The sequence below is a fragment of the Dermatophagoides farinae genome, chromosome 9 (genome assembly GCF_024713945.1).
Source record: "Dermatophagoides farinae isolate YC_2012a chromosome 9, ASM2471394v1, whole genome shotgun sequence".
Classification (NCBI taxonomy): Eukaryota; Metazoa; Arthropoda; class Arachnida; order Sarcoptiformes; family Pyroglyphidae; genus Dermatophagoides; species Dermatophagoides farinae.
The window spans coordinates 3075203-3091811 of record NC_134685.1 but is presented as its reverse complement, the minus strand read 5'-3'; the positions used below and the strand labels follow the sequence as shown (position 1 = coordinate 3091811).

The following is a 16609-nucleotide window of genomic DNA, read 5'->3' as shown; positions in this document are numbered from 1 at the left end:
AAAGAAAAAACGAGTTTCAACACCATGAAATAATCTCTCTCATAATTTATTATAATTATAACACACATGCGAATTCGAATTATATCAAAAAATAAAATATTCAAATGAACAGCTGTGATGAAATGTGAACAATCAAAAAAAAAAAATAAGATTAAAAAAAACATTGGAATTTATAGATTTAAATTAAATTCAAATTCTCATGACCATTCATTGTTTCAACGATGGTCATGTGATTGGTTATAGTTTATGGTGTTGTTGTCGTTGTTGTTGTTGTTTGTAATGAAGATGACATTGTTATGGTTGAAGATGAAGATGATGGTCGTGGTTTTGAAGCACCGAATAAATTTCTACAAATTCTATGTTTCTTTCTAATGATAACACCACCAGCAATGATATTTTGATTGGTAACCATTACATTGGTTGATGATGATGGATTGAAAAATCGTTGACAATTATTATGATTATGATTATTGTTGTTGTTGTTGTTGTTATTATTATTATTGAATCGATCGTGTTCACCACAATTCGATATTTTCGAAAAATTTATAGATGATGAATGATCCAAAATGTTTGTAGCATCATCAAATATTAGATGACGACGTTTTTCTTTTGTTTTCATTTTCGGTGCCATCAATAATTGTCTTGCATATGTTTTATAACGTGGTGCAACCATTGTAGGCGTTTTGAATATCGGTGATGATGATGATGATGATGATGGTGATTTTCTGGATTTCGGCGACGACATTGATGTCGATTTAATACATAAACTTTGATGATCACGTTGTTTTCCGTTGTTGTGTTCACCATCATCATTTAATGATGACCACATTTCTTTAACCATTTTATTATTAGTCAATTGGTTAGCGGTGGTGGTGGTGGTGGTGGTAAACTGAAGAAAAAGAAAAGAGAAAAAAAATCAAAATTGGTTATACAGAGAGAAAAAAAAACAAAACAAACCAGAATAAAACAAAACCTCGTTATATGGCCGATATATAATTTTGTTCGAAAATGAAATGTTCGATTAAACATTTATATATGAACAGAATTCGATCGTTTTTTTTTCTTTTGATTTGATTTGAGACAGAGAAAAAAAAATGATTCATCGAATTTTTTTTTGTGATTTGATTATCATCACAACATCTAATGATGACGCACTATATTCTATTAGGATTTATCATACACACACACACACACACACACACACACACACAGACAAAACGATAACCACAACAAACAAAAGGAAAGGCAGATTTTCACTAGAACATTCGAAAAGAGAATAAAATTAGAACTCAATAGGTGTCTACTCATTGTACATATATTGGTCATTCATATTTGAATTTGATTATCAATCATCAATGTATCTGTATCTGTGTCTGTGTATGTGTGTAAAATTCAAATGACAAATAAATCATGTGTACGTGTTTTTTTTCCCAATATTTACATCATAGTGATTGATTGATTTGATTTGATTTGGTTCGAAAAATGTTCAAATGAAATCCGATTCGGTCATCGGTGATTAATTCTTTTCTTTTTTCGATACATTTTTTTTCATCATCTTCATCAGTTTTTTTTTCACTTTCAAAAATAAACATTCATTCATTCTGCTGCTCAATGGAAAATCTGACATTTCCAATCATGATTCAGTTTGTGATGTTATTAATCAAAAAAAAAAAACAAATCGCCTGTCCTGCTGCTGCTGATGATCATCATCATCGTCAATGATGTGCAACCACTGGTTGGGTAAGTTTTTTTTCTTTTTCTTTCCATCGTTTGAATTGCTTTTGTTTATTTTCATTTTTTTGTTGTTGTTTCTTTCAATCATCATGATGACGATGAATGAATGAACTAAAACACTAACCCTTTTATATATATAGAGATATGATAATAATTTTTTTTTTTTTTGGCACTGATGATCATGATCATGATTAAGAAGCCGTCAGGGTTATAAACCCTTTTTCATGTAGTTTGTGTGTGTGTCTGAGAGAATTGAGCGAACTCCCGGATAATGATTGTGTCAGGAGCCACCAGTTTTTGTACTGAACACACACACACACACACACACACACACAACAAAAACTGGAATGGAAAAAAAAGAAAAAAAAAAAAGAATTTCAAGCTAAAAATTGATCATCATCATCATCATAAAATGAAAAGTTGACGTGAATTTTATTCATCCATTTTTTTCATTGGAATTCTTTGTTAATTATGATGATGATAATGATTAGAGAGAGAAATAAAAGTTTCCATCAAATGAAAGAATCGATTTTCAAAAATTTCGTGATCAAAATGATTTTTTTTTAAATAGCCCATTTTTTTCATTTAAATTAACATTTCAAAATTTTTTTTCCATTTCATTTTATTTTTTATTTTATTTGTATATGTATGACTCATATGAATGGATCAATATGAATCTTCAATGGTAACAATTTCAATGATACCCACTGTTGTTGTTTTTGTTTATCTATTGTCAAGTACATCAAGATATCAACCATATGTGTGTGTTGAGGGTTCATGTGTGTGTGTGTGTGTGTGTGACAAACAAACACAGGTCACCATGGTCACATAGAGCAAGAGAAAGAGAGAGAGAGGGTTCAATTTAACCGAAAAGCAAAAAAAAAAAAAAAATAAACAAAAGTCTAAAATGAATATAAGGTTTGTGATAATGATCTGATTGAAATATTTACAAACACACACACACACACACACACCAACCCACCAATGTGAAACAGTTATGGAACAAAAAATCTTTTTTGTTTTGTTTTGTTCCAATCCAGAATTTAGATTGGAATTTTCTATATCCAGTAATTGTAAAAAAAAACTTACCATTAAATTATTCGATGATGATGATGGTGATGTTTTTGATTCATCAAACGATAATGATGATGATGCATTCGTTGACATGTTGTTGTGTTGAGATAATCAATTCTTTTGGTGATTCAATTTGAATTTTTTTTTCTATCGGAAAAAAAAAAAAAACACCACGCACACACACACACACACACTGCACAATTCCGGAAATGTGAAGAAATTTTCCGAAATCGATCAAAACGAAAAAAAAAAATCTTTGCCGTAGCGCTACTGCTATTGCTGTTTTTATGAATTTTTTTTTTAAAGTTTTGTTTCAAGTCAATATCACCATCATCATCATCATCATTGTTGTCCAATTTGGTTGATGCCGTAATGTATACTGTGTGTGCGTGTATGTATGTTTTGGTGTGTTTGTATTTAATGTTTTTACGAAAAAGAAAAAGAAAATATCATAACCAGCATCCATTTCATTCATTCATACAGGCAGCCACCACAATCTTTCGTTCGTTTTCTCTTTCTCTCTCTCTCTTTTTTCTCCCTCTATATCTGGAGCCGGTTGGAGTGATGCTTTGCTATGCTACGCTATTTGAAAAAAACGCGGGATAATAACTAACCAATATTTCCTCATTCACTTGAACAACTAGTTCGAATATCATGTTGTCGATGTCGATGTTGATGTTATTATGTGTGTTGATATATGAACCGTGGTCGTTGCCATGTTTAGCCATATTAGCTATGGTTGTATAGATAGTGAATTGGTAGACATTTCATTTTATTTCTTGTCATTTGTCAAATGGCCATTCATTCATAGTAAGTACACACACACACACACATTGCACAGAAACAAATTCAAAAGATTCTAAAATTAGTTATGATGATGATGATGATGATTCACATTCATTTTCACAATTTCACTAGTGATGGTCAAAGGTTATGAAAACAAATGGAGCCGAAAAAAAAGGATTCGAAATGAATGATGATGATTTTGCATAAATGATCATTATGATTATGAGCTACTACTACTACTAGTTGTAGTCTATTTATATTTAATTGTATCCATCATCAATCAATCAATCAATCAGTTTATCACCAGCAACAATAATAAAAAAAACATCCTTTCATTTTCTTCGTAAATAACATGAATGATGATGATGTAAAAAAAAACAACAAGAAATTGAGAGATACCAAAAAAACAACAACAACAAATTGATAACTAAAAAAAAAAATTGATCATTTTCTGGTTCTAGTTATAAATTTATCATATCATATACATTTTCAATTGTTATGTTTGTCATAATCGTAATAAATATTTACTTTGGTTTGGTTTTGATTGTCATCATCTAACTATTAAATAAACAAAAAAATCCAATGTCATTTTTCTCTGTTCGTTTGTGTGTGTGTTTATTATGTATTTGGCACATTTTGTATCAGATATCCCAGTTTTTCCTTCTACTACTACCACTATATATTTTACTAATGATGTCAATTTTTTAGTGAATAAAATTTTTTTTTTTTTAATTATACTTTGTGTGTGTGTTTGTGTGTATTTTCCATTAAAAAAAATTAAGAGAGAAGAGAAAAGTTTGATGATAATATTAATGAAATGGTGTTTTGTTTGTTCATTTTCCAATTATTATTGCTGCTGCTGATGTTGCTATTGTTGTTATTGAGCTATCTATTTCTATGCATCAAATACAATTTTTATCTTTTTTTTTTTGCTTCTTGCTTTCTCTCTCTCTCTCTCATTCTCGTTCTCCTTGTATTTATTTAATGGCAATCTATTCATTTTTTTTTTTTTGATATCTGAAATGATACAATATTTGCATTTGTAATAGCAACAATTGTCATTTTACATATTGAATGCACTATACAACATTTTACATACATATTGATGTATCTATTCTTGAAGAATGATGATGATGATGAATGAAATTATTTTTTTTTTTATAGCGACAATTTTGTTGTTGTTTTTCTGTCTGTTCCCTAGATTTTTTATATATATTTTCTATATTAGCCATATTGGCTTTGTTCAAAGTATTTTCCTTGTTCTTTTTTTTCTGGCTTTACATCATTGGCTATATAGACCAGACAATTGTATATAACTTTGATTCGAGCTACAAACACACACACACACACACACACACACACACACCCACAAACACATCATATTATCATAAACATACAAAAGATAATGTTTGGGGCTAGTAATAGTTTTTTCTTTTTTTTTATGTATTTAAAATGTATCAATTTTGTTTTTTGTTTTTGTCCGATTATCTTGCCATTATTATTTTTATTCTTTATATATTATTTTTATTATGGATAAACAATGATTATCAATCAATCAATCAAACAAACAAACAAGAATCGCTACTACTAAATTTATATACCTTATTCCCCTTTACAATTTTTCAAACTAATCTTTTACTAATAATATAAATAGAATATTTAATATATAAAAATGTGGCACCCAGTACGACGAATAAATATATGATTTCATTTACCATTCTCATTGGTCAGTTTTTTAATTTCGTTGATAATAATTTTCTGTATTTCTTTGAAATGCCGGTGAAAACAAAAACAAAAAATAATAATCTCTGTTAGCCTTACAGATCAATATGGATTTCAAAGAAATATTATGATAAATAGTTGAATGTTGAATGTTTTTATATTAACGAATTTTTACATGAAGAAAAATAGATATACGATTGTTATTTATATAATAAATTATTAACTCCATAATAATAATATTGATGATGATGATGATGATGATGAAATGATTTTGTTTTTTTTTTCTCCTTTTGTTATATTCAATTATTCCTGTTATATATTCATTAACAATTGTCATGAATAATAGAATTTTCTTCTTTCTTTCTGTTTTTTGTTTTTGTTTCTGTTTTTTTTTGGCAGCGTCATACATGCATAACATGACGCACAGAATAATGAATGATAATAATAATGTTTTTTTAATGATTTTCAATTTGAAAAAAAGGTAATACTGATCCTAGATTATATGAGAATATTCTTTAGGATAAAAAAATTCTTCCTAGTCATTATCATCGAAATTATCATATATTTTTTTCGACTTCTAGATCCCATTTTATAGCATAACATTTGTTGATTTGTAATTTGATATATTCAAAACAAAAACAAAAAAAAAACGATTTTTCCACAGACACACACAGGCAACCATATTGAGAAAATCTTAATTTTTTTGTTTTGTTATCCACTTCTTGTATGTTATGCGTGTCTTCTTATCGTTTTTGCTTGTTATGTTTTTTTTTGTTTTTGATTTCGTCATCCTCCTCATCATCATCAACATTATCATGATGGTGATGGTGGTGGCAAAAAATTTTCTGTCGATTCGCTTGGTTGTTGTTGATGATTATCGCATCTTTTCTTCTTTTTTTTTTGCTGGTTATTGTTTAATCATTTTTTTTTGAAATGAACTCTATGGAAATTTCTTTAATTGTCATCGTCAGCACAAATTTTTCAATACATTTTTTTTACTATTTTGTTTTGAAAGTTGATATACAGTCTAGTGTGTGTGTGTGTTTGGGTACGACGACCCGATCATCATCATCATTGGTGATCACACAAAAACCAAATCTCTATTTCAGACATTAAAAGTTTCATCCAAAAGTGTTTTATTACTTCTGTTTGGTTTTGTGTTTCATTTACATTCACAATAACCGCAAACCGAATTTGTGTGTGCATATGATGAGAACCACAACGAAAAAATCGATTTTCATTAAAAATTGAAAATTTTTTTTCTTTTTTTTTTGCATTTTTTTAAATTTTAAAATCAAAAAAAAAAAAAAAATTTTCCTTCCTTTGACACTGCTTTTGATTGTCAATTTAGGTATATTGGTTTTTGTTTTGTTGATTTTTTTCAAATGACAACGACAACGACGACCTTTATAATCGTGGTATATTCCATGGCGACCACAACAACAAACAAACAAACAAACAAACAAACGAAAAAAAAACAGTAAAAGTAAATCGATTTTGCATGTTTTAGAAAATCAGAATTTTTTTTCGTTGTTGTTCAGACATCAATATTATTATGAATGTGAAATAAATAAAAAAAAAAATGGAAATTCAACGATTATTTTACAATCATCAATACAGAAAATATGATTTTATATGATGAATCTGCTGCACATACTACCGCCGCCATCACCACCACCACCACCAGATAGGTAGGTGGGGCGATTAGGTTAGATTTGAAAACTGGATACAAAAATAAAAGAGAGAGAGAGAGACAATTACATTATCAACACAATGTGTAACAGAAAGACAAAAGACACATAGATCATCCAAATGTTGAAATTGACATACACGCAATGTCAACTTGCAGGTAGATTTCTGGTAGATCAAAAAAAAAAAAAAATGAACTTATTCATACAATTTGTACAATATTATTCATCATCCTCATCAACAACAACAACAATCAGAGAGAGAGCTTTGGATTTTGTAATTGACAATTCATAGTTTAGTTCATGGTTTGTTCAAGATTATCGATGGCTGGTGTGTGTGTGTGTGTGTGTATGTTTTTTTTTTCGTTTTTCGTTTGTTTTTTTCTTTTGTTCAGTAATGATGTTTGATACATCTACATGGCTTCCATGATTTTGTCTCTCTCTCTCTCTCTCTCTCTCTCTCTCTCTCTCTGTGTGTGTGCTTGTGCTTGTGTCTGCAAATGACTACGGAATTTTCTTTGTTGTTGTTGTTTTTTTTTTGTATTTTGAAAAATTCTTTACGTTATCGATTGGAAAATTGAACAGAATTTATTATTTGAAATGTAAGTAAAAATTTTGTTTTCCAATGTTCGATTAATAATAAAAATATTTCCATCATTTATTTTTCTGTTTGATAATCAACAACAATAACAACAACAAATTGATCAAAAATTTTATCATTATTGCACACCATAAGAATTTCATCGACAAAGAATTTGACAAACAGAAATATTCACCGAATGGTGTTCCCTCCTTCCTCATATACAAAAATTTTTAACGAAAATTTTTTTTTTCAAATGAAAAACTTTAAAAAGTTTTCTGCATACACACACACACACATTACACACAATTCTGTGTGTGTAAAAATTTTTATTTTTCCTAAAAATAAAAAATATCACCAATGGATACCGAAATTCTGTGTGGATTGTAAAATCGACCAGATATATCCTGATAACGCAGATCTATCGATTCACATTTTTTTTGTTGTTGTTGTTGTTGTTGATTCAAACAACAATAAAAATGTTTTATAATTTGAAAGAGAGAGAAGAAAGAAAAAAAAATCGACAATCAACGAATTTTCTTCATTTGTTTCTCCACATGTATGTATGGTTCCATTCTTCTACGAATCAAACATTACTCATTTAGATACGAAACAGAAGAAGACGGCAACGACAACAAAAAATAAAATGAAAATTTTCATCTTTGAATCAACCGACCAAAAAAATCATCAGACAGACACAGACACAGACACACACACACACACATATATACAACTATCGAACCACCACATATAATGAAATTTTTCATCATTCGTGGTTTAATGTGATTTGTCACGCGACAATTTAGGTTTATAGATCTTTAATTTTATTATTATTATTATTATTATTCACTGTTGAAAAACCATCAGAACTGAACCGAAATTGAATGGATTAAAAAAAAATTCGTCAATGAATGAATGAATGAATGTTTCAACAAACAAAAAAAAAGCCAAGAAGCTCAACAAAAACAACAGCAGCAGCAGAAGCATCGGTGAAAATTATCATCATCATGATCATTTGGGTGAATATTGAATCAATCGAAATAATAATTCGACAACAACAGCAACAACCATTGCTAAAGCAAATGGAGAATATTGATAATTTTTTTTTTGTTCTTCATTTCATTTCTTGATGAAAATGTTTTTGAATTTTAAAAATTTATAGAAAATTCATTTCCGGTTTTTTTTCACCATTTCACCATTATCATTATTATTATCATTATCAACGAAATGAAAAGAAAAAGTTTTTTTTCTTGTTTTTGTTGTTGTTGTTGTTTGCCATCAATATAATGTCTATATGGATAGATAGATCGATAGATTGTATGAATGAAATTTTCTTTCCATTAGTTGTAGTTGTTATATATCAAACAACAACAAATGGAATCATTTCTGTTTTGTTTGTTTGCCGTGTGTGTGTGTGTGTGTGTGCGTATATGTGAACGTGTTTAATATGAATTTTCATTTTTTGCTTTGTCTATGGCCCGCCCATCTTTTTTTTCCAACGAATATTGGTTAATCGAATTGTTCCAGGATCGCAGACACAGTTATATAGACACATATGATGATGATGATGATTCTTGTTACATAACATATATTCCATACCATAACATTCATTTCATACTTATCATTGTCTGTGTGTGCATGTATGTGGTAATGGTAAAAATGGTATAAATGGTGGTGGTGTTTCTTTGCGCGAAGATTCTCAAGACATGTGTGTATGTGTATATTCTTAATGAGGTGGTAGAAAAACTAGCGATGGAGAAAAAAAAGGAAATGAAAAAAAAAAGAATGACATATGCCATCCATTCATAATGATCATCGGTCGGGTTATAAAACCGGGTAAAATTCAATAAAAAGGCGTGGCCATTATAGCCTTGCCCCTTTTTTATTTTTATTTTGATCTAAAATTTTTTGGTTCCAAAATGAATGAATACATATATATGGTGGTTATTATTATTACCTATTACCTATTGGTAAGAATGATAACTGCAAACAAAAAAATTCTAAATTTTCATTTTCGAATGATGATCATAACAGGAAGTACGACGTTATCTTCAATTTTTTTTAAAAAAAAAACGTAATTAAACATAGAAAAAAATATATTATGTCTACTATGTATCTGTGTGTGTGTGTGTGTGTTTGTGTAAATGGTCATATATTGATTGAATGAAATATTCAACATTTATCCATCATACATCAAACGATAACAGAATCATCATCATTGTCAAATTGTATGTATATCTCATTTTTTTTTGGCCTTCAATTCAATCAATGGTTTTCGTTTTGTTTTGTTTTCCACAACATAATATAAAATGGTCAAGATATCATCATTTTTAATCTATCATGAGATGATAGAAAAAAAAAGAAGAAAGAATCGATCACATGATTGATTTAGTTTAGTTTTGTTTTTTTAGTTTTTTATTTATTGTTTTCATTTCATTCACTTACAAAGATGAATGGTGTGATAAACACACACACACGCATGCACACACCCATTATCATTATCGATTCTATTCTCTTTTTTTTTTTTTTTTGTTTGTTCCGACCCTTTTTCCATTTCCATCTTTGATGATTTTTTTTTGAATTTTTAAAATAAATTAAAAAATTTGTTTATTTTAGGTAAATTGATTGATATTTATCTAATAGAAAAAACGACACAATAATTGACAATGCAAATTTATCGTTGGTGTATGGTGGTCGTCTTCGTCTTCGTAAATTTTATTTAATCAAATTATACGCACACACGCACGAACTCACGCACGCACGCACTTACACCTGTAGATGATGATATAAAAAGTGTTGAATCCAACATTTATTTGGATCATTTTTCATTTTCTAGATTTTCGTATTGGTTAAACTGTTTCTGTTGTTGAAGCAGAAAGATTCATTCATAACTAATTATATCCAATCACATCATTTGGTGTGTGTGTGTGTGTGTGTGTGTGTGTGTGTGTGTTTGATGAACCAAATCGAATGATGAATGTGGAGAATGCATCCATTGCATTCAACAATGGTATTTATTTATGTTTGTCGGTATGTTTCATTCTAAATCCAATCCTAATCTTAAAATCATTTTTTTTTTGTAGATCAAGTGCAATGAATTACCGAACAAATTACAACACACACACACATATACATCAATTATCTAGGGAGAAAAATAAATAAAAACTCTAATTGTGACCGTGTGTGTGTGTGTTCGTTTTGTTCATTATCATATTTGATTATCTGATCTGATGAGTTTTTATTATTATTATTATCCAATTCTTATTTTTCTTAATATTTCATTTTAGGACATTCTGGATCTCAACGTTTCATGAGAATAATTGGATTGAATGGTGTTGGTGTATACAGGGTAAACAGAACGACAAAACCTGTTCGTGTGTTTGCCAAAGGTTTATATTTTGTTTTTCTTAACTACAATTAAACAAAATAATCAATATTCATATCTGAATGGCCAATCTTTCTGGTCTTTTGCATTTTGTATTTTTCACTTGATCTTTTTTTTTTAATTAGTCCACATTTTTTTTGTTGTGCTTTTTGTTTGTTTTATTTATATTTTTTTCCCTTTGATTAACAAAAATCATTCATTCATTTTCAATGAATCGACAAAGGTTTGTATCCATCATTTTCAAATAGTTTTTTTTGTGTGCATGGTAGCCGGTAATTTTGACGATTTTTTTTTTCTTCAATTCATCAACAGGCAACAGAAAACAAAAAGGAAAGGAAAAAAAATTTTCAGGCCCCCATAGTTTCTGTCTCATGTCACAAGATTGAAGAATGATGATGATGATGATGATGATCACAACATTTTTTTTGTGTCTCGTTTGTTGTTGTTGTTGTTGTTTTCTCTCTCACTCTCTGATAATTTCATTTTGAAATTTAAATCTCGTATTAGTCACGTTATTTGTGTATTTTTTTTTATTCATTCATTCATTTAGTTGAATTTTGATCATCATAATTATGAATGATGATGATGAATTGTGAAAAAATTCCAACCAAAAAAATAGAATCAGAGAGAGAAAAAAACACACACAAATCAAATGAGCATGTATCATGTGTTTGGTTCATCATCATTTCACTTCAGTTTCAAAACAAAAAAAATTCTTGTGCGTGTGACAGCGGCTATTGGATGTGATTTTTTTTTTAATTTATGAAACAAAAATAAAAAAAAATCTGAAAACATTCAACGGAAAAAAAATTTTTCAATCATCATGTCAACAATAATTGGGTCCATTTGGGTAAGTTGTTTTTTTTTTTTTTGATTTGATTTGTCCTAAAGTTATCATCAGACCAAAAAAAAAAAAAAAAATGGAACGATATGGCGACACATATGCTTCAGCAAAAAGTGAAAAGTGGACAGGGTGGTCAATGGAAAAAAAAATCATCAACACATGTAAATCACAATATTTATTGATTGGATAAATGAGAAAAATAAAATAAAATAAAATTTTTTTTTGTGCAAAATAAAATCAAAAATGAATTTTATGTATAATGAATAATGCAATGGAATGGAAAACCATTTCTTAAAAATCACCTTCATCTTTATAACGGAATATTCTTTGATGGCGATTAAAATATTGTGATAAATGAAAATAAGACATTCTTGGATCAAAACGAAATTGATGGCCAAATTTTTCATGATATTCTCTATATTCTGGATGAAATCCATTGTGGCCATTATATTTTGATGAATATAATGGTTTAGGATTTTTCACAAATTCAATATGAATATTTCTATATTCAATTCGTCGATCACTATGATCAGGTAATTTTGTTTCATTTTGTTCACCATCATAATCATCATCACCACCGGTATGGATGGTGTTGATGAAATTGGAATCATTTTTATCCACCAAAATTGATTCAATTTGATCATTTTTTATTGTTGATTGGATAATAATATTCGGATCATTATTTTGATCATTATTGGACACAATTTCATCGTCATCATCATCAACATCAATCGATGATAACGATTCAAAATTACAATCGTCATCAATGGACATGTTTTCAATGTCATTATTGTTTTCATCAATAATACAATAATCTTTAATCAATTCTGGTGATGATGATGATGATGAATGATCAATTTTATTCTGTTTCAATTCATCATTCATCGACACTTCTTCGATCATAGTAGTAATGGTTTCATTGTTCGGTATCATCAATGATAAATGGTCATCTTTCGTCAGGACTGATTCATCATCGTTATCACCGTTATTATTGTTATCTTGATTTTTCGTTGTTGTTGTTGTTGTTGATAAAATATCATCGAGAATTCGTTTCGTTCGTCGTGTCAAAATTGTTGGTTGTGGAAATGATCTTTTAACATATTTTCGCCGTTTATTTGGAACATTTGTTGTCGTTGCCGTTGTTGTTGTTGAATACACGTTATTATTGATTTCATCGATATATTTTTGTTTGAATACCAAAAGATGATCATTGTTTTTTATAAAACATTTCAACATTGGTTCGATTGTATCACTAATTGTTTTTTTTTTGGGGGGGGAGGAAGAGGAACATGAATTAATAAATGGATGGAACAAAAAAAAAATTTTTTTTGTTGTCTTTCATCAATATACTAACATTATCCTATCCAATGTGTTCAATGATGCATTGGTATCGAACATGGCGTTGGTCATCAGCAATCTTTCTGAAATCGTACAAATTTCCAATCTGATTATGGCTAAATTATCACCGGTTGATTTATAAATTTTTTTTAATGATCCTATTATCATTCTTAATGAACTAGTATCGATTTCCATTGATGATGGTGATAAATTAGCTGCTAATTATAAAACGATTAGTAAAGGTTATGTAAAATTAATGAGAGGGTGTAATGGTTCATTTTGTTTCATTCTGTTTTTAGCAACACATACATGATTGATTTGAAATTTCCAATGTATTATGATCATTATGATGATTGTCTGTGGATACAACACAATGGTTATCGGGCCAATGATTACATGTTGATGATTGTTCCATTTTTATTTGTCATCGATATCGATTCTATTCACGATTTGAACATTTACGATTGAAAAAAAAAATTTGGCTACAATTTTTTAGCATATACGTACACATCAAATAAACCAAAAAAAAAAAAATCACAAATAAAACTTGTTGCGCAAGTGCCAATTGAAAATTCTCGAAATATGAGAAAGAAAATTCGAAAAAAAAAATTTTAATAAACACGTGTATAGGTCACATGAATTCCATGAAAAAACAACGAAAACGGCATCACTATCATTTATGAAAAACAACAGAAATTTTCAATATTTATTTCCACGACAAACGATGAATTGATTAATATTTTTTTTTTTCGTAATTTTCAAATAAACAAGAGTCGCTACATAACACAACCGACGGCATCTAATACAGCCACCCACCCACACACACACACACACACAAAATGGATTCTTCCAAATTTCACAATATTGTTGAACAAAATGTTTTCTGTTTTTTTTTTTTTTTTTTTTTTTTTTTTTTTTTTTTTTTTTTTGGTTTGGTTTGGTTTGCTTTTGCTTTTGTGTGTGTTCAATTGATCTGTTGCATCATAATGATCATCGAATTGCATCTCAATAATTATTTAAAAAATGATCATCATCATTATTCGAATTTGTTTTCTACCAATTCATTTGAATTAATGAATGAATGAATATTTGCCAATTGTTCCACATAATATTACCACACACAAATTCGATGACATTTCCTATATATAGACAAAAAAAAGTGGTTGTTATGTGGTTGTTGTTGTTGTTGTTTGAATGAAATGAAATTCGTCGTATTTTTTTTTTTTTTTTGCAAAATGTCAAAAGAAAAGACAACAAATCACTATGGTAGATTCGAAAGATTAGATTTGAGATATGAAACATTTTTTTCTTTATATAAACAAAATGATTTTATTTGAAAAAAATTGACCGGAAATTTAGGTTTTAAACCCATTAAACATATTAATATGCCCCATTCAGTGTTAACCATTACCATGAATTTGAAAAGAAAATTTTTGTTTTTTATCAATAATAATCATCCAATGTATAGATAATTTTATCATTATTATGAACATTATTTAATTGTTGTTGTTGTTGTTGTTGTTGATTATTACTGGCAATATAATATGTAACATGATCATGATCAGATGCCGATACATCTATTGATGGAATTGTTTGCGTAATTATAGCGTTGATCAGATTATTATCCATAGGATTTTGTTGTTGTTGATCATAAAATGATGATGATGATGATGTTGAATCTGCTATTCGATTTTTCAATGATGATGATGATGATGATTCATGAATCGTCGAATATGTATATTGTACATCAGGAGTTTTGAATGTTACTTTTGTTGATGCTAATGTTGGTGATATTCGATTATTATTAGGCGAATAGTTCGAACTACGGCCAGAAGATGGCATGATCTTTTTCGTTGTATTTCGTTTATTGTTACGTTTTTTTGAATATTCATATTGATGATGATGATGATGATAATGTGGATTATTATTATTATTATGATGATGATATGTTGATTTCTTATTATTATCTGCATTATAGCCCATAATTTTGGCCCAATATTTAAGAACGTTTTCCGTTTCCTGATACATTGAATGATGTTGATGATGATGATGATGATTATCATTACCACTATTACGTGCATGTATTACAGCTGTTGATTGTTCACGTATATTTCGAATCTGTTGTTGTTGTTGTTGTTGTTGTATGGAATCATTTTGACCATTCATTGTTACATCAACCGCTGTATTCAATTTCTCCAATGACCACATTGTATCAATTGGTTTACAAGCACATTCTGTATGATTAATAAATGTTAATTGTTCAATATTCTGATTACGACGTATCATCATCGTTGATGATGATGATTGTGGTACACCAATAACGAAAAAATATAGCGTCACTTTTTCCACACGTGATGGTTCACATGAATGTGTTGCATGTGGACAACAACCAGTAAGATCTGAACAACGATATAATAATGTTGCACGTGGTAAATAAATTTTTTTACTATCATTCAAATAGATTAATTCTGCACGTGGTTTGGAACATTGTGCCTCTTCATTGATACGTATACCATGTTCATATGCTTTTTGTGCCAATGTACGCATCATATTCATTTGACGACGATAATTTAAATGATGATGATAATGTGATGATGATGATGATGATGATGACATATGTTGACCAATATTCATATCGATTAATGATGATAATAGAATTATTATTATGGCTGAAATCATTTTTCTTGATGATGATGATGATGATGATGAGCTGGACATTTTCATTTTAATATGAATTTAATTTTTCAATCTATCTAAACGACAACAGCAAGAGCAAAACAAAATCATGAAAAAAATCATTCACGCACATTGAATATCGTCCAATATTGTTGTTGTTATATGTATTGATGACACTATGATCTGATGATCTAGACTTCCTTTGATCAAATCAATTTTTTTTGTCGTTTTAAACTATACAATAAAAATATAAATTGATGGCTTCATAATAATGGAAATGAAAATGAAGATCATGTCGACAATATTTTTAGCCATGTGAATTTTCAAGGAAGAACAGCCAGAAAAAAAAAATTTGTTATTATTACCCATATACATGCCATTGCACTGTGGTTTTTATATCGATAGCTTTTTTTTTGGACGGTAATATTCAATATATATGGGAAAAAAACCTCTCAGGAATCAAGATAGAAAAAAAAGAGAAGAAGCCAATGTGAATCCATCGTGAAAGAAAGAGAGAGAGAGAGAGAGAAAGAAGACATTGCCATCGAACATGGAATGTTTTAACATCATCAACATCATCATTATTTCATTCATTGGTTGGGTTTTCTGATTTCACCAAATCGATTGGGCCATTGACTGACACACAATTGTCGTACATGCATACATACACACACACACACACACACACACACACACACACAGATGTAATATAATCAACTAGATCGACAATGATGATTATATCATCGACAAGGTAATCAAAAAAAAGAAAAAAAACCAGGCAA

At 28.9% G+C, this 16609-nt stretch overlaps 2 protein-coding genes across 4 annotated transcripts; both read right to left on the bottom strand.

Annotated features, from left to right (window-relative positions):
• Positions 1-39: 39 nt before the first annotated feature.
• On the bottom strand, positions 40-3911 carry LOC142597818 (uncharacterized). Of its 3 annotated transcripts, none has more exons than XM_075734267.1 (2): positions 2824-3911; positions 40-889 (listed from the first exon to the last, which is right to left on the bottom strand). In XM_075734267.1, the coding sequence occupies exons 1-2, from the start codon at positions 2899-2901 to the stop codon at positions 245-247; spliced, it is 723 nt and encodes a 240-aa protein (XP_075590382.1). In that variant the 5' UTR covers positions 2902-3911; the 3' UTR covers positions 40-244. The 3 variants fall into 3 exon arrangements, with proteins under 3 accessions (XP_075590382.1, XP_075590384.1, XP_075590383.1); XM_075734269.1 differs by lacking the exon at positions 2824-3911 and adding an exon at positions 1442-1658; XM_075734268.1 differs by lacking the exon at positions 2824-3911 and adding an exon at positions 958-1238.
• Positions 3912-14485: 10574 nt separating this feature from the next.
• On the bottom strand, positions 14486-16198 carry LOC124497426 (uncharacterized). The gene has a single exon (XM_047061078.2). It carries the CDS (start codon positions 15873-15875, stop codon positions 14595-14597), a length of 1281 nt encoding a protein of 426 aa, XP_046917034.2. The 5' UTR covers positions 15876-16198; the 3' UTR covers positions 14486-14594.
• Positions 16199-16609: the final 411 nt, after the last annotated feature.